Source organism: Hippocampus guttulatus, chromosome 15 (genome assembly GCF_054856545.1).
Source record: "Hippocampus guttulatus isolate MCC_2025c chromosome 15, RoL_Hgut_1.0, whole genome shotgun sequence".
In the NCBI taxonomy this organism is placed as follows: Eukaryota; Metazoa; Chordata; class Actinopteri; order Syngnathiformes; family Syngnathidae; genus Hippocampus; species Hippocampus guttulatus.
Window position 1 is genome coordinate 12,440,995 of NC_141275.1, and position 21,667 is coordinate 12,462,661.

Below are 21,667 nucleotides of genomic sequence, written 5' to 3' on the forward strand. Positions count from 1 at the left end.
GAACATGACAACGAGACAGCTGATGCCGTGATCATTTTCATTTAATACCAAAAACAAAAAACAAAAAAGCCATGCAGCTTTTGTCACTTTCCACAACAGTCAACACCAACACACTGACACGAGTGAAAAATCATTTGGAGAATCGTCAACATTTGGCAAAGAAGGAGCCTAAAATGACCGGGTCCTTTGTGCGTGCAATTTCTTTTTTGGAAATCTTACAAAAGTCATCACTCGACAACCATCGGGCGCTTCGCAGGATTTTTGTGGGATTCAGTAGAAAAATTGGCTGTGTTGGATCAAGATTTTTGAACTTTTTTTTGGGGGGGGGGTGCTTTTGCATATGCGGTGGAGTGGCACTGATGTCGCTGGAAAGTGAAATGGTTACATTGTATAATGTCGACTTTACATGTCCATAGGTATACAGTCGAATTTTTTGTGTGATTTCCTACTCAATTCTTGTCAGATCACGTTACTATTCACAGTTGTCGTCTTCAAAAACGAGGGGAAGTTGCAATACGTACCCTGAAAATTGTAAAAAATATGAATTACTTTTGCTCCAAACGAACAAGCGCTAAAAAGGAAAAAAAAAAATTAAAAACCTCTCACCGATTTTAGATTAATTATATTTGGCACAGCTTGCAAGGTGGCAAACCTATGAAGGCTGTATGACCCGAGAAGGCATATGTGAATCACAGTAGAGTGAAATAAAATGAGAGGAAAGCCGGATCATTGGGGGGGGGGGGGGGGGGGGGGATGCTACACTCCTTGATTGAAGGAAAATGAATTGAGGTAGGAAAAAATATCACAAGACGCGGGAAGCAGTCAGGAACAGTTGTCAAGCATGCTACGCAACACACGCACATTCGCTCGCACGCACACAAAGCCTGTTCATGGCAGAGTGGCATGCTTAAAATCAGCCGTCAAAAAAATATGATTCCTTAAATAGCTTACGTCCTCAAATAGTGGCCTTGGCGCCAATAGCGTGCCTTGATATCGTCGCCGAGTACATCCGGCTCTTGAACAACTCATGAGATCGGGGATTTTAAAAATAAACAAAATGCGCGGCGTGGCTTTACAAACTGTGCAGCAATAAAAAAAATATTATAAATAAAATGACATCCAAGCACAGCTCAGTCAAAGTCATGCTTTTAGCTTGTAAAAAAAGTACCTCAAATGTACCTCCTGGCTTGCTTGCAGGTCTCAAGTCCAACGGATATTAAGTCTACACACCCTTGTTCAAATCTGAGGTGTTGGTGATATAAAAACACGAGACCAAGATTCATTCTGAAACTACTTTGATCATTCATGTGACCTTTCACCTGTGAAACTCAATCAACGCGTCATGAAAAGCCCACTAGAACAGCTAATATTCACTTCAATGTGTTTGGGGTTAGTTAAAGACCCTTGAAACGATTCATCTTGGTCCGATTCCTCCCTTTCCCAATCATACTTTTGAACAGGGGTGTGTAGACTTTTTAAATCCACTGTATGCTTCCCACCCTACAACAGACCGCCTGTAAGTTTCGTTACGACTCGGTTCCTCTTCCGTACCACGACCGCCATGTCTATTTTTTTTTTTTTTTAACAGTTTCAAAATCGAGCCAGGCATCTACGGCAATCACAGCCTTCCAAATGTTCTCCATGGTGGACTGGAACTTGATTGCCAGTCAATGTTCCGTCTCGAGCCTTTTAAAAAAAGTTTTTTTAAAGTCAAGTCACATGCAGTCACCGTAAAAGTTGCAATGACTCAAATCACCGACTCTGTTTACTACTTCGGGACGCTAAATCCACCTCTACTGCACTGCATTATTGATAGGCACTAACAATAAAAGGGACACACACAAAAAAGAAAGTGCTAAGGCAAGGAAGTTACACAATCGACTCCCACTGTAAAAAAAAACAGAAGTAAGAATTCTCCCCGGACAAGACAACGGCGTCTACCGCTCTAACTTTACACAGGCGATTGTACAAATAAAGGCCTCCACTTAAATACACGCCGACTACAAATACGTGCCCGATACTGCAGTTGCATACATTTGTACCCCAGCCACTATTTGAGGAAATATGGTAGCACATTGGACTTACGTACATCGTCGTGTAAATAAGTAAACATCAGACCACACGACTCCGGCATGCATGCGCACTTCCACAAAAGGGGGAACACGAGAAGACACAGAGCGATGTTAGCATTAGCATCGTTCATGCTTAGATGTTAAGCTGGCGGAAGCGACGGTCGTTATTTAGCAAGTTTTCCTGTTTGTCTGCATGACCTCTTTGAGCGTGAACGACATGAACGCAATCTGCTCCAGTTCGCTTTCTTTGCCGCACTCCATCAGGCACGAGAACTGATCGTTGTCCCGGTTGTAGGCCAGGTCTGAGTAGCCGCTGGGCCCGCTGTGGAGGATCCTGGGCCGGTCCCACCCTCGCGAGTGCAGCGGGGACCGGTTCAAGTACACGCCCATGTCCCGCCGGCTGTGCTTGTTGGTCGGGTGCATGAAGAGGAGCCAGGTTTGCGTGTCGGGAGACAGCGGGGACGTGTCGTACGTTTTGTTCTCGGCCTCCTCACTGGGGATGAACTCGGGCACGGGGAAGCCGATGACGCTTCCCTGGCAGCCTTTGGGTTGTTCCACCAGCTCTCGGGCCGTGCGGGGTTTGTCGAAGCAGACGCCGCTGTTTTCGCTCAGCGCCTCGCTTCTGTGGCCGCCGAAGTTGCGAGCGTTGCAGTACAGGTGACTCCGGCCCTCGTGATCTATGATCTCGGCCATCTCGCACTCGCACGACTTCTTGAGGAGCATCTTGCCCATGTGCCACGTCTTGCCCAAGTCCGCGCTGTAGACCGTCAGCGCGCGCGGGTAAACCGTGTGAGGAACGGGGAAGGAGAAGCACCTGTATGGGATGTAGTAGGCGTAGGCTGGGATAATCAACCTCCCGTTCTCCAGTTGGACCCCGTGACCCGGACCCACGGCGAACGTGGCCCACTTGCGGATAGTTTGTCCGATCACGCTCTGCGTTACATCCGTGACCTCGCTCCAGGTGTGGCCGTCGTCACCGCTGCTGACGTAGCAAAGACGCGTCTTGTTCTTACCTGTGATGATCTGCCTCTGCTCCGAGGTGTTGCCCAGGATGCAGACGAAGAATAAAAACAAGGTGCTGGTGTTTTTCTCAAACACGGGGCAGGGGTTCATGGTGCGGTGGTCCGGCAGGCATGCCGTTGACAACTCCTCGCTTGACAGCCACTGGAAGGATAAGACTGTTGTTAAATATACTCACTGGACTCTTCGTTAGGTACACCGGTACACTCTAATAATGTTCACTAAACCACCTGCCTGCCTTAAAAGATCATCCTTCGCAGTTTTGACCGATGCCCACACACAGTGGAATGATGTCAAAGGAAATAAAACCGTATAAAGTGCAATCGCTGTAATGTTTGTTTCTCAGTATTAATAGAAGACAAGACAGAGAGGAGTATTTTGAGATGTGATAAAAGAAAATTTGGAGATAGCTGGAGTTAGAGCAGAGGAAAAAGCGGCATGGAAGAGAATGAATCACTGCGGGGACACCTTGAGACAAGGTGACACTAGTCCTGTGACATTTCTGACACACCTCCCAAGTTACAACCGAAAGGGAAACAACAGCACAACCATGAGAAGAGTACGTGAGTCATTTTTATGTCCTACCTGAACAGATCCGTCATCACTCTGCACCCCTCTTCGCATAACCAGAAGTTTGGCATCACAGTCACGTGAAGAGGTCCTCTTCTCTGCAAAGGCGAGAAAGGTGCCACTGTGCCTCAGGTAGATGAGAGCAGGAATTCTGTACGTGATGCCGCTTGGCTCCCTCTCAAATAAAGTTGTTTTTGGTGGCGCCTCTCCGCCGTCGCTCTTCGATGGCGTGTTCCCCATGATGAACCAGCTCCTGTGAGGTGCATGCAGCACGTTTATCAAGTCACAACACCTTGGTTGCACACGTTCCAAAGCTGACTCACTGGGAAGAAGAGTTGACAATGATATGCATCACGTCGTTGTGCAACACGGCACGTAAAAAAAAGTCCTTACCTTCACTTGTCACGCTTCACATCTGTCACCTTGAGCTGATCAACACACAGTCTCGTTTCATTAAGTGGAGCCAAGAGCTCCGTCGATCATGACACTGACGCCGAGGGACGAACGCAAGAGAAGACGCGGAAGGGAGAATTACTTCCTACTCACTTCCGCGTTCGCTTGGTCGCCGCTTTTCCAAACCTAAAGTGAGGTTTGCCTCACAAGGCGCCATAATTGTTATTTACTCGTCGTTGCGAGCTTACTTTGAGATACTATCCATCGAGACAATCGAACCCATTCGCAAAATCAAATAAAAAGAAATAATATCCCTCCGCATCGAGTCGAGAAGTCATTGCAGCGCATGCGCAATGAGTCGTCATTGACAAAATCGTTCGGAACGAAAATATTTTCAAGCCTGAGTTGATAGAAATATTACTACTATCGATATATCTTTTACAGTAGATATATAAGATATTTATTTCAGGTTCATTGTTCTTAATAAATATATTAATTAACAAAAATGCTGGAGTCTCACTTGCGCGTTTGGCAATAAACTTTGTCGCCACCCATTGGACAGGAGGTATAGTGCTGACATGTTGTTGCTAGGCGACGGCACTTTTCAAAGAGAAAAAAAATGTCTTTCAGTTACCGTGGACTCAGTAATTCCCCAAAATGTTTTCCAGCACGGACATTTCAAATGTCTTGGAAGAAAGAGAATAATCTCCTGAGAGGCACTCCGTAGTGCGCCCAAGAGCAAATAAAAATCTACAACGTCTGGAGTAGTATTGTTTTCGATATCATTATGTTTTACTTGCCGTAATGTTGAGTAATAACTGAAAAACATTTTAAAATGGTAAAACGTCTGTATCAAGGCTTTTTAAATATTGACCAGCAGGTGGTGCAAAACTATCAAAATGAAAATGACCTGCTCCAGAGTTATTAAATATATTTGTCGATTATTTTGATGGCATTCTTTTGTACACCGTTGCGGAGAAAGCACTGAGTTTAACGCCCTGCAGGTCTTGATGCTTGATGAAAACAAAGTGCACTCTGAAGCCTCTGAATCTTTAAGAGGTCATGATGTGTTTGCTTTGTAAGCCGACTGCTTGGATGGTGTTTCAACATGACAGTAGTTTGGTTTGTGTCATCAATATTTTTTTCTTGAAATCTAAAAGAAAATCATCGATTCATAATTCAGAGGACATACAGTTTGAGTATATACTCTGCACATGTCTCAGCAGATTATGACTGAAATTATCCTTGGCAAAATCATTCTCTATTTCATTTTTTTAATGATTATTTCTTAACTTATCATGGCCTGATTAAACCTATAGCCAATCCGAAACTGTAGAGCCAGAAGGTGTGACCGAGGGATGCGTCAATAATGTACTCATGTGCACCGCCGCTCAAAGAGGCTCATGGGAACACAAAGAAGCTGTCGCAAAAGGAGACCGCTATAGTTTCTTGGCTGCTTATCTAACTCCGGTTAATAGGTTAAAAAGAAGGAATTGGAAAGGTCTCGACTTGGTCCCATGGGCTAGAAAGGTGTTGTTGAGGGACAGAGAGCTGCATGACCGGCTGCAAGCCCCGGTGCGTCCCTTTCCATCAGGTCATCGAGTAAGTTGATCACTTCTCTTATGTTGAATTGATTGCACGTTTCAAAACAATACAACCGCAAACCGTTAACATTTCGTTTTTTGGGCAATACTCCCTCATGAACGAACAGGGTCACATTAGCAACGTAGCTGCCTCGGCGTGCAAGCGTATTAGTGAGCTGGGGGCGTTTCATGGAGAAATGAAAGGTGACATTTCAGGACCGATACGTGGCCTTAACGATACAAATGAGTCTTTGTTGCTCAGGCAATTGACATTCCTAAAGACAACGGCAAAAGTTCCAAGAGACACGAGGATGGCGCTGCGCCCGAGAGATTCTACTCCCTGCATGAAGAAGATGCAGGCTAAATCAAATCCTGATGTGGCGCGGTCTGATGATGAGGACTCGTGGCTATTTTTATTCGGCAGAATTTCTTCCAGGCCTAAAAACGCTTTGGCTGCACAATGGCCCCATGGTGAAGAGGAATGCCCATATATATTTTTTTTTTACCAGGAATTCACACAGCTGCTCGGATGCTGAAGAACACACTGAAGAATCTTAATATTTACAGAGGCTCCAAAGCAAGACTTGATAGCATCCAGACGGCGTACACACACGGACTGAACGGGTTTGGCCACGCTACACACAAACTCTTCGCATTTATGATTTATACTACAATCCGGAGAATTATGATGGGAACAAAACTTTTTTTTTTCTTTTTGCGGGGACAAATTAAGAATCTACCACTGTTGAGACAAGACAATGGATTAGTGAAATGGGACTCAAGTTAATCAAGGAAATGAGAGAGAGTGCAACACTAAAATGAAGCACCTTTAAGTGTGTACAATTCACACTCACAACACCTTTTTATGCGTTTCAGTTACCTTTTTTTCTGCTTGTGTGAAGAAGACAGAACACAAGGAGGCGCTTATTCCCCGAAGGGATTTGGAGATAAAATACAGGCGCCTTCTGAAGGGGAACAATGGAACATGGGAGTCAAAACCGAGAAGCCGGAATGAGCTGAGAGCAGTTGGTTGAGTTGCATCCAAGGAGAAAATAACTGAAAACGTTTCATGCCGTGTGTGTGAATGTTTATAATTATAGAGGAAATGTGCAAGGACACCAAAACAAAAGGACCGACATTCATTTCGCATGGTTGCAGTGATCAGAAAGGATGATGAAAATGACATATTATCATTTGGACTAATAAACAACTACCGCACAACAGCTCAGTGACGCTTTTAATCCATGAAGTTGTTTTCTCTGTGCCGCTTTAGATTCTACATGAGTCAGATTGAATCGGTTGGTCAACTCCAACAATAATTTTTCCATCTGTCGATCTCCTTCTATAAAACTTGTCCTCGTCCTCATCCCACACAAGCGCCAAGGAGAACATCCGCGCAGGAAGGCCTGAGCCAATGCGCTTCCCAAACGTAATTGAAATTTGAACCGGACATGATATGCTGTAAACCTGTAATACTGCCCTGCTGGCTCGAGTCATGTTCCCCACAAACGAAAACCAACGTGGTCATCGCGCCCATTTTTCTGCTCCTTGAGACGGTATACAATGTTTAAAGCTCCGCAGTGCAAGGCTGCATTTTCGGATCTCCAAACTCCTGTTTGTGATTATTAGTGACAAGTAACACAACAACAGCACAAAGGGACATCTGGTGCACAGCAATCTGAATTGTCTCGACAGTAAAATGATCTACCACTGTGACAAAGAGAGAAAAGACAAAAACTGTCCTAGCTGCAGATTGTTGGCTATTCAAATGAATGTTGTACTTTCATGAAATGTGCCCTCTAGCGGCTGTAACAAGGATAGCATTGGCATCTGATCAAACCGATGGGATGCTGAGTATGCGCTTTGGTCGTCTACTGATGCCTTTTCCAATATGTGTTTGTTTGTGGGCATGGTTGACTGTCAGCATTCACATTGTAGTTTGCCGACTCAAAAGAACGAATGTCAATACTGAATGATTTTGGTGAAAACAAGCGTATGACAACAGCATTTTTTTTTCTTTTTGGGGGGGGGGGGCACTAAACACTGGAAATGTTAGTGAATAAAGATTAACACCCTGATGTTTGCCCAAACAGAATCACACAACACCCTCATTATCCAAAATCAAACATATCAAACGACTCAAAAATACCAAACGCTTTGGAATAGCACGCATTGTCCAAACTGTTTACCTGGCTGTCCAAGTGAAGGTCAGCCACTGGAGCTCGGCTAACAAGGCAGCAGACACCCAATCAGGCTGTGACGAAAAGGGACCTCATCAACACTGCTCATTAATCAAGTGCCAAATGAGCTCGCTTCAGACTGGCGCCGTTCATGCTTTTCCTTTGATGAAACAAACTCATGTGGAGGGTTCAGATCCGAACAAGAGGCCGTGACACATCCCAACCTTTGAAATGTGCTGAGCTTCCTTTTATCTCTTTGCAAGCGCGTTTAACAAAGTTCACATTTATAGGTGATCACGAGGAGCGTAGTGTTCATGACACTGTTTTTCTCTGTGACTCACACTCGAGAGTGAAAAAAATAACAAGGCCCTCAGCATGTCTCTGAAGTATTTGTCATGAAGTATAAACACGGCAGAGTGCATGAATCAGCTATGAAAGCAAACACGGCAGTGAGGCTTAATTACTTTTTAACATGATTTGCTGCGATTCCTTTGGCCCTTCACTTCCTTTTGAATACTGTCAAGTGAAGTTAGCCCGCTAGCTAGCTAGCTAGGCTCAACGTTGCACGGAAAGCACAGCGCAAGCCGATAGAATTTACTCTATTCCAGCAAGCGGGGGACTTTAAAAGGATGCATTTTCACAGCTCTAACACGCAGAGATGTTTCGGAAGAAAAATACCACACCGGGGTAGCAGCAGCGTTTGAGACTGTAGACAAACACTTGATTTTTTTGAAGCCTGACTTTGTATACATGGCAATTTTTTTGAAAAACTTTAAATAACTCACTCTTACACTATTAAAAGATCGTTTCCCTTTTGTTTCAGAATCCACTCTGCCTCCCTCCAAGAATGACATTTGAAATGACTTAAGTCAGAGGTCCTTGGATTCGTGTTTCACGATGTACAGCATTCTGCCCTCCTTGTGGAGGAGATGATTGACAGAAATTTTGGGACACCGGTCCATCACACTTGACGAGAAGCAATAGCTGCCAAAAAGTTGTTTTGCTACTTGCATGCCTTCATGAAAATGAAATAAAGCCATTACCGCCGCTAGCCCAAACCGTGACTCATTATCGTACTAAATTGTGATCGTATTAAAAGACGGAGGTTGGTCAAAATCCAATTAAGTTGGCGACCCCTGATTTACAAACGTGTTTCACGTCTCACTCACTCTGTCCTGCATGGCAGCAGGGTGGGGTGAACCTAAACAGGGGCCTGAGCAAGTATGTAAATTTTACCCAATGACTGCCACCAGCTGCTACAACCTGCAGAGTCAATAGAGTAAGCATGCTCAGCTCACCTAGCGCGTGTGACAAATTCAAACCTTGAGTAAAATAAACGATGGGCTTTTTCCCCACTCAATGGCCAGGGAGAAGCGTATCAATGTGAACTGAGAGAGTCTTGTTCAAGCTGTTGGGTTCAGAGGCTTACACAAACATTTTTGTGTGAGTAATGAAGGCATGCAAATTGGAAATATCTCCTGCAGTGTGGGAGAGCGAGCGAGCGATCTGGCGCTAAAAGTGTGAAAGGAGTACAATGAGTCATTGTTGGAAGGGGAGGGGGCACACGAGGAGTTCATCGAAGGAGCAATATTATTCTGGAGCCTTCTGGCAGCTCTCAGTGAATCATGGGAAACACACAGATAACTTGACACCTGTTGATCAAACAGGCTTGAGGTGAACTGCGTCTTGGTGTTTCGAGGTCGGATTGATTACGGTTCGGTTTACAATGTACAGCTGGAGGAAAAAAAAAACGTTTACACTGATTGAGAATTTGGACCGGGATGGGCGAATGTTTAAAAAAAAAAAAAAAAAGGAAACAAATATGACCGAGTTGTAATATCACTTGTCACCACCAGATGGCAGACATGTATAAATTGCGCTTAACACAGTGTTATACTGCCCTGTACTACAACATCAGCAGGCCTAATAAATCTGTATTATTTTTTACGGATTCGGAATGATAAGCAGGACAGTTACTCAATAATATTAAAATTTTGAGTGGGTTGATTTGACTGAAAAATTAGCTTTTGCACTTCACGTTGGTTTCTCGTTTAACAGTTTTGTGCCATCTTTGAATTGTATTTTTTTTTTTTTTTATACAAGAGAACCTTTATGGACTGGCAAAAAAACCAAACATTACAATACACGGTTATTTTTATTGTTTGTTGTTGGATTATGCAATGTGCATATCAAATAGTTATATTTTGGCGGATTCTGAAGGACAACATATCCAAATAGGACGCCGCCATCTTTAAGCTGAGAAACACATGTCCTTTTATTTACACATTTGGCTTTGTTGTCTCATTGTCATATTATGTACGGGGAGAGAATTGTACGACACAAAATGAACATCATGATGAACATGACAGAAAACAAATGGAACCTTTGAAATCAAACATCCAGCTCCGCGATACAAGAAGACTTACTTTCAAAGGCTCCATTGTAGTTACGAAAATGTTTGATTGTACTATTGTCCTTTTCTAATAGGTCTCTGGCTAATACATCACAACATATTCTAGTAATTCCCAGATACCGAGTTAATGGGCCCCTTTGGAGACCTTTTAACACTTTTTTTTTTTAAATCTCCCTGCTGGCCAGTGAAAGCAGTCGACTCACAACACCAACATTACATCCTGTGAGAAAACATCGTATTTACAATAAATATGTATATTAAAAATAATAATTGTACATACCAAGTAGCCTCATATCCTGGAATAACAAATGCTTTCCATGCAGTTAGAGTACGCGTTAAGACTGCTCCCAAAAGTTTCCAGTCCGAAAGCGAGTTAAGGCGAGCACAGGCCTTCGACCTTCTTGGGATTGAGAAACGTCACCATCTCCCGAATGCCATCTTCACAAACGGTCGCGGCTTGATCCAGTTTGCCTCCTCCCTCTTTGAATTTCCCCCACATCTCTGGAAAACAATCCCGACAGTAGTCAGCCGTTATCATTTAGAAAACTGCACGGAAATGTACAGAAACGCCGTGGAAGGCACCTTCATCAACTGTTGTCAGTAATGTGTAATTTTCCGGATGATGCTGAATATCTTTCCTTTGAACATCTCCAATTTCCATCAGTTGTAAAATACCTGTAGGAAAGAAGTCGTTTACTGTACATATTATATTTTTTGGGGGGAAAAATGTAAAAATGTGATATGTACAGTACCATCTACTATCTTCCACACTTGGACCTCCACTTGAGCAGTATTTGCTCTTTCAATTGCCATGATCCGAACTGTGCTGGGGGAGTCGACCTTCAAAGCCGATTCCACTTTGTATACCGAAAGTTTGTTTTTGTGGCCCGTGTAACACTGAGTCTGGTTACGTGCGGCTTTATGTTCTAGACGGAAATACAAATGGGAGAGTGTGGATTCGTTTCAACGGCTAGTGGAACAGCTAGCGCTCCGTGTTTGGCTACCTGAGCACGTCTTGCAGCACTTTCCTGGAGACTTGACCGGATGTTGGCACGCATAGTGGCTGGGGCACGTGATACGTTTACACTCCTGCAGGCCATCGCGACATGAGCACACGATGCATTCCAGGACCTTCCCCAATACCGGGTGCCACATGTCTCCATGCGAGTATGTCTTGCCGTTATATAAACATGCTGATGAGGGAGACAGCGGAAAAAAACAATGGTCATGGTTGGTGTGTGACTAGAGGGGGGGAAAAAAAAGGTAACTGCATTAGTGGGAGGGAGGCAGTTCCCCACCAGATGGCGCTGCTACACTCTCTTTCGAAAACTCTTTTTATATGTCATACAGAGTCATACATGCCTGCATAAAATAAACATGTTGCTTCTAGTTGTCATTTAAGCAACTTAATAGATATGACTTGTAGTTTTGCTTGATCTGTCCCCCTCCCTTCACATGCAAAGGACTATTCCGTCTTCTTAAAGTGCATGTGCGCAGCGCTTAGCAAAACAAACCGGAGGCAAACCTTTTTGATGCTTCCTCTGCAACACAATCGTCACAGTGGTTTCTGCAGCCCCTCTGAGGTTTAGTTTATTGAGGCTCAGGTGACTGGGAGAAGTCCTGACCCGAGGGGACTGTGCACGCGCCAGCTCTCCCAAACACTGGTCCACTGAATGTCTCTATAAGAAACACAACATACAGGACACCTAATTGAGCGATGCAAATATTTTGTAGCAAAAATATTTCTTTTTAATTGTCAATCATATGTAATTCATGAAATATGAGCATTTGGAATGTATTTGTCAAGTAACACACAACGCCTCTGTTCAGCTGCTGGTTTCCATCCTCTGCTGATGACGAGCCACTGGCGCTGGAGTCTAAAGGAAACAATGCGTGAACTTTAAATCAACGTTAATGCACAACGACATGAAACTACAATTGAACACAATGATTGTATTTGGGCCGATTTCAAAATTGGGACTATATCTGCCATGCGCTCACTCAAGCCAGGACCAAAATGCTCTCGTCCAAGTTGAAAAGAGACACGTTTCTTTGACAGCTGCAAGAAGTTGGACTACCTTTACACACCAAACAGCAGGTGTCGGCAAGCGTGACCGGAGAGGAGCAACTGATTGGTTGGCAAGTTTTAACTGCACAGAAGATGTTTCCATTCTGAGGGAGGAAAAAAGATAGAGGTCTTTTTAGTTCCAAAAGCTAAGAGAAGATTTTTTTTACGATATATTTTCCGTGCGTTAGAGTGGAGAGGAATACAAAATCTACCACTGAATAGCCAAATACAAAGACATAAGCACATACAAAGATTCAGGAGATCTTGAGACAATAACATGATAATATCGGCTCATGAGATACCGTTTCCCCTCCACGATTTATATGATTGCCCGTTAAACCATATGCTCATCATCTACTATGCCATAATTGTAAAGGAAAATGGTGCGACTCACAGAGCACGAGCACATGGCACACTGGTTGCTTGGCTTGGCTGGCAGGTTATGCTTGGTGAAGGTCTCGCCAGGTTGATAGATGGTTCCATTATATCTGCACAACTTCGCAGGAGCTCTCAGGCCTGCTGGGATCTTGGGCTCGTCTAAGAAAACAAGAATACCATATTGTATCAGGTCGCGACAAGCATGGCTGCACGTTAAGTATGCTGTATTACTAGACCTTTGTAGAGGATAAAGAATATATGCCTCTGGGTATTGTGCTACCGTACTGTTTGTCTACATGTGTTGCTCCACCGTTTGTGCTGAAATATCTTCTAAAACCACAACTGTCGATGTTATCCATGAGCATGTCAGTGGACTTTTGCCGTTTGTTCGCACCATGCGATTTTCCTAAGGCTAAGCTACGTGGTTATTTTAAGTACACGATATGGAAGTCTCTGCTATGTTTGATTTGACAGTAAATGTCTACTTGTAGTGACGCTAAATAGCTTGAAGCCCCTTTTTTGATGTATCGTTCAACATTTCTCAAACTGCTGTTCATTGCGAAGTGAGTTTAAGTGAACTCAGTGCCACCATCCAACAAGTAAACGCTCTTCCACTAGATGGCAGAAGGGACAATTAACCTGTGGATTCATTCATCCATACAACGGCTTGATGTTCCGTGAAAAAGGCGTCGAGCCAAGTGCGTTTTGGAGTCAACTGACAAGGCAAGACAGAAAGTCTTGTCTTGTCATGAGGCAAACGCTTTACCTGTACATCGTGGACAACACTGCTGCGGGTCTGCTACTGGCTTGCCGCACGGCAGAGGAGGACACTTAATTTTACTGCATTTTACATGGCCTTTCTGAAACAAAACAACGCCATGTGTGTCACATCACACGTTGCCATAATCCTTGTTGAGACTGAAACGTTACAAGTGGGGGTACCTCAGTGCACGAGCAGCGTATGCACAAGACGAGTCCAAAGGGCTCCAAAAAAGGATGCCAACTATCTCCTGGTTTGAATGTCTTGTCTTTAAAGGTGCACAGCACCCCCGAGCCTGCATTGGTGGTTACAAATGAGAACATGAGCTCCAGGGAACGAAACAAAGACGTATGCATGTGATCTAATTGTAAAACAATTACAAAAGGGGCCGCAAAGAAAAACATTCAATTCACTCAGACGCCAGTGCAGATTTTATGTGGAATAAATAAATCAGTAAATCTTCAACGCTTCTACACAAAACCCTAAATAGCTTGAATAGGTTTTTCTACCCTTGTAAATCAATGTCCTTGAAAGGCGATACGCGTGGCCGAGAAGTTAAGTCTTACCTTTGCGGCCTCTCAGCTGGCTGTCCGCGCACCAAACGAGCATCAAAGACACCAACAAGGACTTCATTTTATCAACCCCCAACTCGTACGTGATACGAACCGAGAAGTAAGACAGTAAAATACATTGTATCTTTCTACACGAATCAAAGTGCACGAATTGGATTTGCTTGGTTGAGCGGTAGCGCCACCTGCGGGATAAAGGACATCATGACATGCGATCAGAAAAATTGGTTTGTTGTTGTTCTCAGAAGCTCTCGATAAATGAATTTTTGTTGAATTACGACTAAACCTATACCTGCATTCAGGACTATTATATTCGGTTTGAATAATGATGATGAAAATGAAAACTAAAATTCTGAATAGAAATGACAAAATCTGAACTCTATACTAAAATCATCTAATTATACTGAGAAGCACACTTTGCGAGTTTTGGTTAAATACTAGATTACCATAATTATCTGCAATATAGTAGAGTATGAAGTAGTGCACTTTTATATAAAACCTGATGGATAATTTCCTTTCTAATCAATAAGTGGTAGTTGTCAAAATGCTCTCGCTTTATCCTACACATTCTACGCTTATCTTTGAATATTATATTTGTTTTGTTGTTTAGATCAAATATACGTTTTTTAAAAAGTACCTTGTATTTTAAAAATGATCCTTTTTTTACCTTTGTAAAAATGACAAATTCATGAAGTCTTTTTTTTTTCTTACTGTTTTTACATCTTCCATATGGGGTGATAAAACAGCATTTAAAAAACAAACCAAACATCTGTCTTATAAGAATAAACAAAAAAAGGACATGAAAATAAATGCTTTCGGATGCCTCTGCTCCATCTCTAATCACTGTACCCATTGACATGACATCATGGAGTGGCGGTTGATCACAGATAAGGGGGGAAAAAAATCCCTGATGCTTAAAACACACACGTCTGTATTACTTAAAAGATCTTTGACCTGTCTTGAAAGATGTTGACTTGTAAAAATTGTAAATGGGAAAAGGAGAATCAATGACATACTCTATGTCCTTTAAAAACCTTGGTAGAGTGATCTCAACACTTTTAAAACTAATACTAACAATCTGCATTAAAATGTCCGAGACAGTATTGTTGATAACACTTGGGGCGCCCAATTTTAACACAAGAATGTTCCTTACACTCTCAATTATGAATGCGAAGTTAATAGTTAACACACAGTTAAGCCCTCAGAAAACTTGAGTCTCTTCTGTGCAATCAGGATCTGAATAGAGTTTCACCCTGCCATATATAAAGTCTCTGAAGTGCAGAATATTGCATTTCTAGCCAAAGATCCAATTGCACCTCCTCGTGGTCACACGGAGCAACTCAGAAAGTGCTGCTACGTGCACTTGTGTCGTCTTCTAACTTCTGCCGCTTCTTGGCTCGGATTGCGTTCATGGCTTCTTCTATGGAGCGAGTATCCCTCTTGTTGGCTACCGGCACTGCGTAAGAGAAGTCAACGACAGGGAAATGATTGCAAGGGCAGCTCTTTGTGTGCTCTAACGGATGCAATTAGCGACACTCACCACATCCATATGCTTGGTTGGCTTCCAGTGTGTGTGCTGCATCTTTGGCTGCGGAGGTGCCAATCAGGTGGCTGTACTTGTCTCTGTAGTTGGAATTCGGACACACCTCCGACTTGTCGCTCTGCCGGGATGCTTCTTCTTCCAGAGCCGCCTGCTCCTACAGTAGTCGAGAAAAAAAATAAAGAAAAGTTCCATCATAAGAGCACAGTGATAACATGATAAACCGGCGTGCTAAAATGAAACAGCTTCGATATTAGAGCGAAGCAGGAGTGCCTAATGATACGTCTGGTAACAGGGCCTCTTGTCTTACTTTTAGCCTGCGCCGCTGCTCCGCTAATTGAGGATCCCACTCCTCTCCTTTGCGAAGAGCCTCCAGCTCCTCGTCGGACGGAGCAAATTCCTACAGGATCATAAAAGTAGAAGGTCAAAACGCTGCCTCCCATTCATGTCGATATTTAGTGGATTAAAAAGCATATTTTCCAACCTTCTTGAACAACATGACGTAACGGCTCTCTTCATCCTCCCCGAATGAAAAAGACGTCAGACCAGCCACTTCAGCGACATCATGCCTGAAAACGGAATAATTACTGTTGGGTAATTACATCTCTTCAAAAACTCATTTTTGTGTAAATGCAATATTTAATAAACCTTACAATATACTTCGCTCAATCTTCCCCATTGGGTTATACTTTCGCTTCTGTTGTGTACTGTCTTGGATGAAATCTGATACTTCTTTCTCCATCTAAATATTGAAAGAAGCACTTTAGCGCCACTTTACACGCAAGTTCACATGTCAAGAAGCAAGACCACTCGGCTCAAGCGCTTACCTTTTTCCTGAACGCTGCTTTCTTTCTTTTCTCTTCTTCTTCCATCTTCTTGAACCGCGCCGCTTGCTCTGCAAATGTGGTAAAAGTTAATAAAACTCAGCTACGCCAGATTTTCTCACACAGTCCCGCAGGTCCTTTGTTTCCCTGACATGCGCTTTTTGTAAATCCAACACTATGGTGATTACCAGGCAAGAATAAACTTCATTGTAGCAAATTGATAAAATTAGGACATGTATTTCCGCATACTGTAAATGCACTGTTTGTCTGCTTTTTGGATGCTGGTTAGGTCATTCTGCAGGATGCAAATGTTGCAAAAGGACAGTAAACGAAAGCTAAGAGTATCAAGCGATGGCGGAGACGTCACACATTTTCAACGTAGGGACCAATCACAACTCTACGAATGCGTCAACAGCCAACATGAAGCATACACATTAAGCTGTTAGCGGGTGTGCGTCGTCTGCGTTGTCTATCCGGGGTGTAGATTTGTGGAACTGATAATAAACACGAGATCGTGGGCGGTGTCTTTGGCTAAGGCGGAACTATTTCCCAAATGTGAGCTGGATAGCCAAACCGGCCTATAGGAGCACCAGAAATAACCTCGTTTGCCCTTTCCATATTTTTCCCAGTCATGTATCATATCACTCGATGCCGTTTTAAAAGAAGAACGCAAACTGAGTTGCTTCAACGGCTAAAATATTGTTATACCTCGAGCCTTTCGCCGACTTTCCTGGTCGCCGACTGTTGGAGGTTTTTCCATCGAGCTTAATATTGAACCGAGCAGATCCGCCATCTTGACTCGACAGCGACAACAACGACTACGCATGCGCGCCTAGTAGTGTCTTCTTCGGCGCTTCTCAAATTGGTAAAGTAAAAGCTTTGGCGCCTCTAAGTGCAAATTCCATAATACAGATACCATACACAGTAGTACAGTACTGCATTATTTTGGTTGGTGAACCTTTTCTTGACCTTTTCTTCTATAAATTAATAGTACATTTGATAGGTAATTAAACTATTTCTAATGTTGCAAAATGAGACAGTTTAAGATGCTGATTTCCTTAAGATTAAGAGGTATGCCGATGTTGACAGAACACTCAATTCACTACAATTGTCAATCTTAAATGGAAAGCAAATTTTCCATTTTTCACGATGGCCGCACGACTGGTGACAAGACAAGTCTGCCTCTTGCCCAAAAGTCAGCCAGTCACCCTAATAAGGACAAATGGTACATAAATTAAATGTATCGACTTTAATTCACCACCAAACGATTCTATAATCATTCCATGGCTGGCTTTTCCCTCCTGAAAAATGCATCTTTTTTTTTATATTGATTGATCATAGAGTCATAGATGACAAAAGAAACAAGCTGGTTCAAACATTTTAAACAATCACTAGGGGGCATGCTGCACAAGCACCTGCGCAGCTGCACGTGTCTATGCCTTGTAGTCTTATTGTCTGGATGACAATTCGCCCTGCGTCATGGCAGCAGCATGTTTTGTATAGTTTGATTGTGGTTTCTCAGCATCAGCAATAACCCATTAACTCCTGCTGCATTCAGATGTGGGCAGAGCAGTGCGCTGACAGAGGGCAACCCTAACACGAGGCAGGGCACACTGTCTTTCAAATTAGACTTAATCCTCGAATATTACCTTTTGGGGGCCTTGCTCATTCGAGTGCATCCTCTCTATCTTGCCATAGGGATGCATATGTAAATTCATTAACTATATCACTCAGCCTTTCTTCTTCGGGTTAAAAAAAAATAGTTGCAGCATAATGTGTCCTGTCTGGTACTGAAGAGGCCACACATACTGTAGCAGGTTGACTCAACTGGGCGGGCTTCACTTCTCAGACTCCCTTCATTCAAACATACTTTGTTATTGGGATTTGGACCGAGCCCGGCTGACTCCACCCCCGTGATTGCAAAGAGGTATAAATGCAGCAGCAGCGTGCCCACAGCCAAATCTGAAAGCTTATTGGTGCCCAAACATGAAGGGACTGGGCTTGGTTCTCCTTGTGCTTCTCCTGCTGTTTGCCGTCGTGGAGGGTAAGCAACAGATCAAACGATTTTCACAACTCTGTGACATCAAATCGACACATAATTATGTAAAGCCACATACATTGATCTCATGAGGGCCCGACTTGCTCAGTCATACATGGAAGTCAAACAATTTGCCAGGTTTCTTCAAATTGTGTCTTTGAGAGCACAGGATGGTGTTGTCATCATTATCATGAATGTCGTTGTCTCCAGGCAATGATCCCGAACCACAATACTGGACATGCGGGCGTAGAGGACTCTGCAGACGGTTCTGCTATGCTCAGGAGTACATGATCGGTCATCACGGGTGCCCTCGACGATATAGGTGGGCATACAAAGATCATAAAATATACACTTTAGTCTCACAAAAGTCAACGTTTTGCATATGGTATAGAAATGTCATGATGAAGTATCGCACCGTTCCATATCTGTCTAAGCAAATGTGTGACAGTCCCGATATGTCCCCTGTTCACTTGCAGGTGCTGTGCCATACGCTTTTAACACCTGCCAGTCTTCAGCCGGGACCGGCGAGAACAGTCACAGAGTGATGCGTGCTATTTCGAGGCCTTGAATCTTGCTTGCAGACCTTTAAAATATCAGCGCAATTTGAAAATGAGTCCTTTTGCTGTGAATCTGTAACCTGTTGGCTCATAAAACTCCATCTCTTTGTTTGAAATATTGTATGACATATAGCGCATCGACTATTAAAAAAAAAGGGCGGTTTCAAATACCGTCTGAAAAGGAGTGTTACTAATAAAGGTGTGAAAATACAAACTATTTGTGGGTTTTTTTTCCTGTATAGTATTTAATTAGAATTGTTATGTCACCTTTGACAGGGCAAAGCAGAAACATTGAATTTGTCAACCAGTTCCGCATGATCATATTTTGTTAAAGACAAAAACATACACAAACACATTTTATATTGATATCGGAAATATATATAAGTATTAAAAAAAACAAAATGTTAGTCAACATTTATTTTTGTTTAGTTTTTGGAGTGTATCCATTTTCTGTACTGCAGTTCATGTTCTTATTAGGTTGCAGGTGAGCTGGACCTCATCCCAGCTCACCTTGGTGCAAGAGGTTGCGTTTCGCTCAATCGCTGGCGAATTACACAAAAAATAACAACATCTGCGTTGTGTTTGTACGGACAGAAAATGCGGAAACGAGTCCAATGCGGGCCGATGTTGCACTGGCAGGACACGATAATAGTCAAGTGACTGACTCCGATAGTAGTCGGGGTGGGCCGGCACTTTTGTGAATGAAGTGTCTCGTTTTTGTTCGAACCATCGTGTCTGTCTGTCTGTCTGCAGGACAACATTGCCAACCGGACATCAGACATGACAGTTCAACAGTCTTGATTGCAAAGCACATTCTTTGTTATTCTGCCTGCGAGACAGAAAGGTCAAATGTCTGGACAAGGTGAACTTTGACAAACTCAGAGCACGAGTTGCAATCGATAAACATCGGCCTTGACGGTCATTATTGGCCTATCGTTGATGAGTGAATGAATATGGCTGAGGGGAGAACAGGCATTCCAAAAGTATGGATGCTATTTGTCAACACAAGCCGTTGCATTGTGTCACACGCTGTCATCTGGTATGAATGTTTGAACACGAACGTGACCCAAACAGCAGACGCCCCTCACAGACTTTGTTTACGCCAGGCTGTCTGTCTTCACTCTGCTAACTTGACAGCTGAGCAAAAAACAGAGTCAACAGAAGCGAATAGTTGAAATTACTCGAGTGGCTCTAATGTCACCCATTTTCTTTTCGCGAGTGGCTCTTGATTTATTGACATTTTTCATCATTTCAAATGTGAACCACAACATTGTCACATTTGTCGCTCAGAGGCACGAGAATCAGGTTTCCGTGACAGCAGGGAAATTTCCTCACCCACCGTCCCCCGAAAATGAAAACAAACATCGAGATTGATGAAAAACACAAAACTCGCCTTCAGAAATGTATTTTATTCCCTCATCAGTGCAAAATCAACATGAAATATAGAGCAGCTAAAAAAAATAATCATACGCCCCTTAAGTTTCTCTGTTGAGCAACCGGAGGAAGTATATTTGTGTGTGTGTGTGGGGGGGACCTCATCTGAAATTTCCATACATTGGCATATTGCTACCTATAAAATAGAATTATGCCTTAAGGGCTGTTTTGTATCAAAACGCACGCCATTTATTTCCTGTCTAGTGCTGCAAAATGGAAGAAACCATTTTTTCCCATTGGCATGAAGCAGTATTATTACTTCATGTAAAAACACAAGTTACGCTGACAGAAGAGTACAGAGATGAGTGAAAGCCCTCCAGGGGAGTCCGTCTTTTTTTCCATTTTAATTATTATTGTTTTATTTTTTTTACAGTGCATTAACTTAATGTAATGCTATGTTATGTGCAGAAAAGACACACTTTACCTCGGATATCTAGTTGTGACATTTGCAAAGTTAAAACACCACTACTGAGACAGCAAAGGTGCAATCAGACAAAGACTATGACAGCACATGAATGAGCAAAGATATATGGTCATTTTGTGTGCTGTAAGGGGGGCGGGGGGGAGTAAATGACGAAAATTAATTGGCCCTTGGTATGACAGCCGAGGGCTGATTTATACCTGAGAATACGGTTGTCTTAATTTAGCAAAAATGTTTTTTGGTAAGGTCAATTAAATTTCATTTATATTTTGTGTTCTGGTGGAGGTGTGTTTGAAGTTGGGGGAGGCAACAGATTGAAACAGCATTTTGAATGAAATGAAAAAAAAAAGAGCAGTGACAGTTTGGCTCCTTGCATTCAGTTTATATTAGGAAAACAAAAACATTGAATTTGCTCATGAAATATTCCATCCATGTGCCTTCTGGGGGACAGTAAGCAAACAATTGCAATTTAACCAGATGGATTAGTAGATCCTGTTTAAGACAAAAACATTTTTTACAAAAAAAAAACATCCTTTGCCTCACAAAATGGAGGCCAACGCAAATCAACTATTCACAAATAAGCAGTAAGGAACTCAACAATGACAAGAGCAAAAACAAAATTCAAAACGTATGTACATTGATCACTTACCGAAACAGAAACATGACACATCATTTATGACGTCTGAATCAATGCGTGCGGCTGCAGTGAATTTAAGATCAGCAGTGCTTGTGCACACCAACGCAGGTACAATCGTTCACTGACTGCCTGTAAATGACAAATGTTAGGACCTCTTGTCGTCAAAAATCAAGTGCAAAAGACCCAGAAAACATTTGGCAGCACCTGAAA

General features: G+C 42.9%; 3 protein-coding genes and 1 long non-coding RNA gene across 6 annotated transcripts; 1 reads left to right on the forward strand and 3 right to left on the reverse strand.

The window, feature by feature from the left end:
* Positions 1-23: 23 nt before the first annotated feature.
* Positions 24-4,394, reverse strand: LOC147193933 (sialidase-3-like). Of its 2 annotated transcripts, none has more exons than XM_086131729.1 (3): positions 4,056-4,394; positions 3,678-3,915; positions 24-3,236 (listed from the first exon to the last, which is right to left on the reverse strand). In XM_086131729.1, exons 2-3 carry the CDS (start codon positions 3,900-3,902, stop codon positions 2,241-2,243), a joined length of 1,221 nt encoding a protein of 406 aa, XP_085987855.1. In that variant the 5' UTR covers positions 3,903-3,915; positions 4,056-4,394; the 3' UTR covers positions 24-2,240. The 2 variants fall into 2 exon arrangements, with proteins under 2 accessions (XP_085987855.1, XP_085987856.1); XM_086131730.1 differs by having other exon boundaries at positions 3,678-3,984.
* Positions 4,395-9,960: 5,566 nt separating this feature from the next.
* On the reverse strand, positions 9,961-14,118 carry chrdl2 (chordin-like 2). Of its 2 annotated transcripts, XM_086131845.1 has the most exons (11): positions 14,004-14,118; positions 13,620-13,732; positions 13,444-13,537; positions 12,694-12,836; positions 12,310-12,403; positions 12,047-12,108; positions 11,757-11,910; positions 11,236-11,424; positions 10,984-11,157; positions 10,814-10,906; positions 9,961-10,732 (listed from the first exon to the last, which is right to left on the reverse strand). In XM_086131845.1, the coding sequence occupies exons 1-11, from the start codon at positions 14,068-14,070 to the stop codon at positions 10,605-10,607; spliced, it is 1,311 nt and encodes a 436-aa protein (XP_085987971.1). In that variant the 5' UTR covers positions 14,071-14,118; the 3' UTR covers positions 9,961-10,604. The 2 variants fall into 2 exon arrangements, with proteins under 2 accessions (XP_085987971.1, XP_085987970.1); XM_086131844.1 differs by lacking the exon at positions 14,004-14,118 and having other exon boundaries at positions 13,620-13,841.
* On the reverse strand, positions 13,846-17,222 carry spag7 (sperm associated antigen 7). The gene is made up of 7 exons (XM_086131846.1): positions 17,079-17,222; positions 16,374-16,441; positions 16,200-16,288; positions 16,031-16,115; positions 15,857-15,946; positions 15,547-15,703; positions 13,846-15,462 (listed from the first exon to the last, which is right to left on the reverse strand). The coding sequence occupies exons 1-7, from the start codon at positions 17,194-17,196 to the stop codon at positions 15,347-15,349; spliced, it is 723 nt and encodes a 240-aa protein (XP_085987972.1). The 5' UTR covers positions 17,197-17,222; the 3' UTR covers positions 13,846-15,346.
* A 1,055-nt stretch (positions 17,223-18,277) lies between these two features.
* Positions 18,278-19,179, forward strand: LOC147193936 (uncharacterized). The gene is made up of 3 exons (XR_015103063.1): positions 18,278-18,414; positions 18,619-18,730; positions 18,885-19,179. It is a non-coding gene; the product is annotated as an uncharacterized LOC147193936 (long non-coding RNA).
* The last annotated feature ends 2,488 nt before the right edge of the window (positions 19,180-21,667 follow it).

Coding starts and splice junctions, on each gene's coding strand:
- LOC147193933 (XM_086131729.1), bottom strand. CDS start 3,902: ATGGGGAACACGCCATCGAAGAGCGACGGCGGAGAGGCGCCACCAAAA. Junction 3,237..3,677: donor GTGATGACGGATCTGTTCAG/GTAGGACATAAA, acceptor TTATCCTTCCAG/TGGCTGTCAAGCGAGGAGTT.
- chrdl2 (XM_086131844.1), bottom strand. CDS start 13,841: ATGTTTTTCTTTGCGGCCCCTTTTGTAATTGTTTTACAATTAGATCAC. Junction 12,404..12,693: donor GTGCCATGTGCTCGTGCTCT/GTGAGTCGCACC, acceptor TTCCTCCCTCAG/AATGGAAACATCTTCTGTGC. Junction 11,911..12,046: donor AGCAGCTGAACAGAGGCGTT/GTGTGTTACTTG, acceptor TGTTTCTTATAG/AGACATTCAGTGGACCAGTG.
- spag7 (XM_086131846.1), bottom strand. CDS start 17,196: ATGCGTAGTCGTTGTTGTCGCTGTCGAGTCAAGATGGCGGATCTGCTC. Junction 16,442..17,078: donor AAGTCGGCGAAAGGCTCGAG/GTATAACAATAT, acceptor CCACATTTGCAG/AGCAAGCGGCGCGGTTCAAG. Junction 15,463..15,546: donor CAACCAAGCATATGGATGTG/GTGAGTGTCGCT, acceptor TCTCTTACGCAG/TGCCGGTAGCCAACAAGAGG.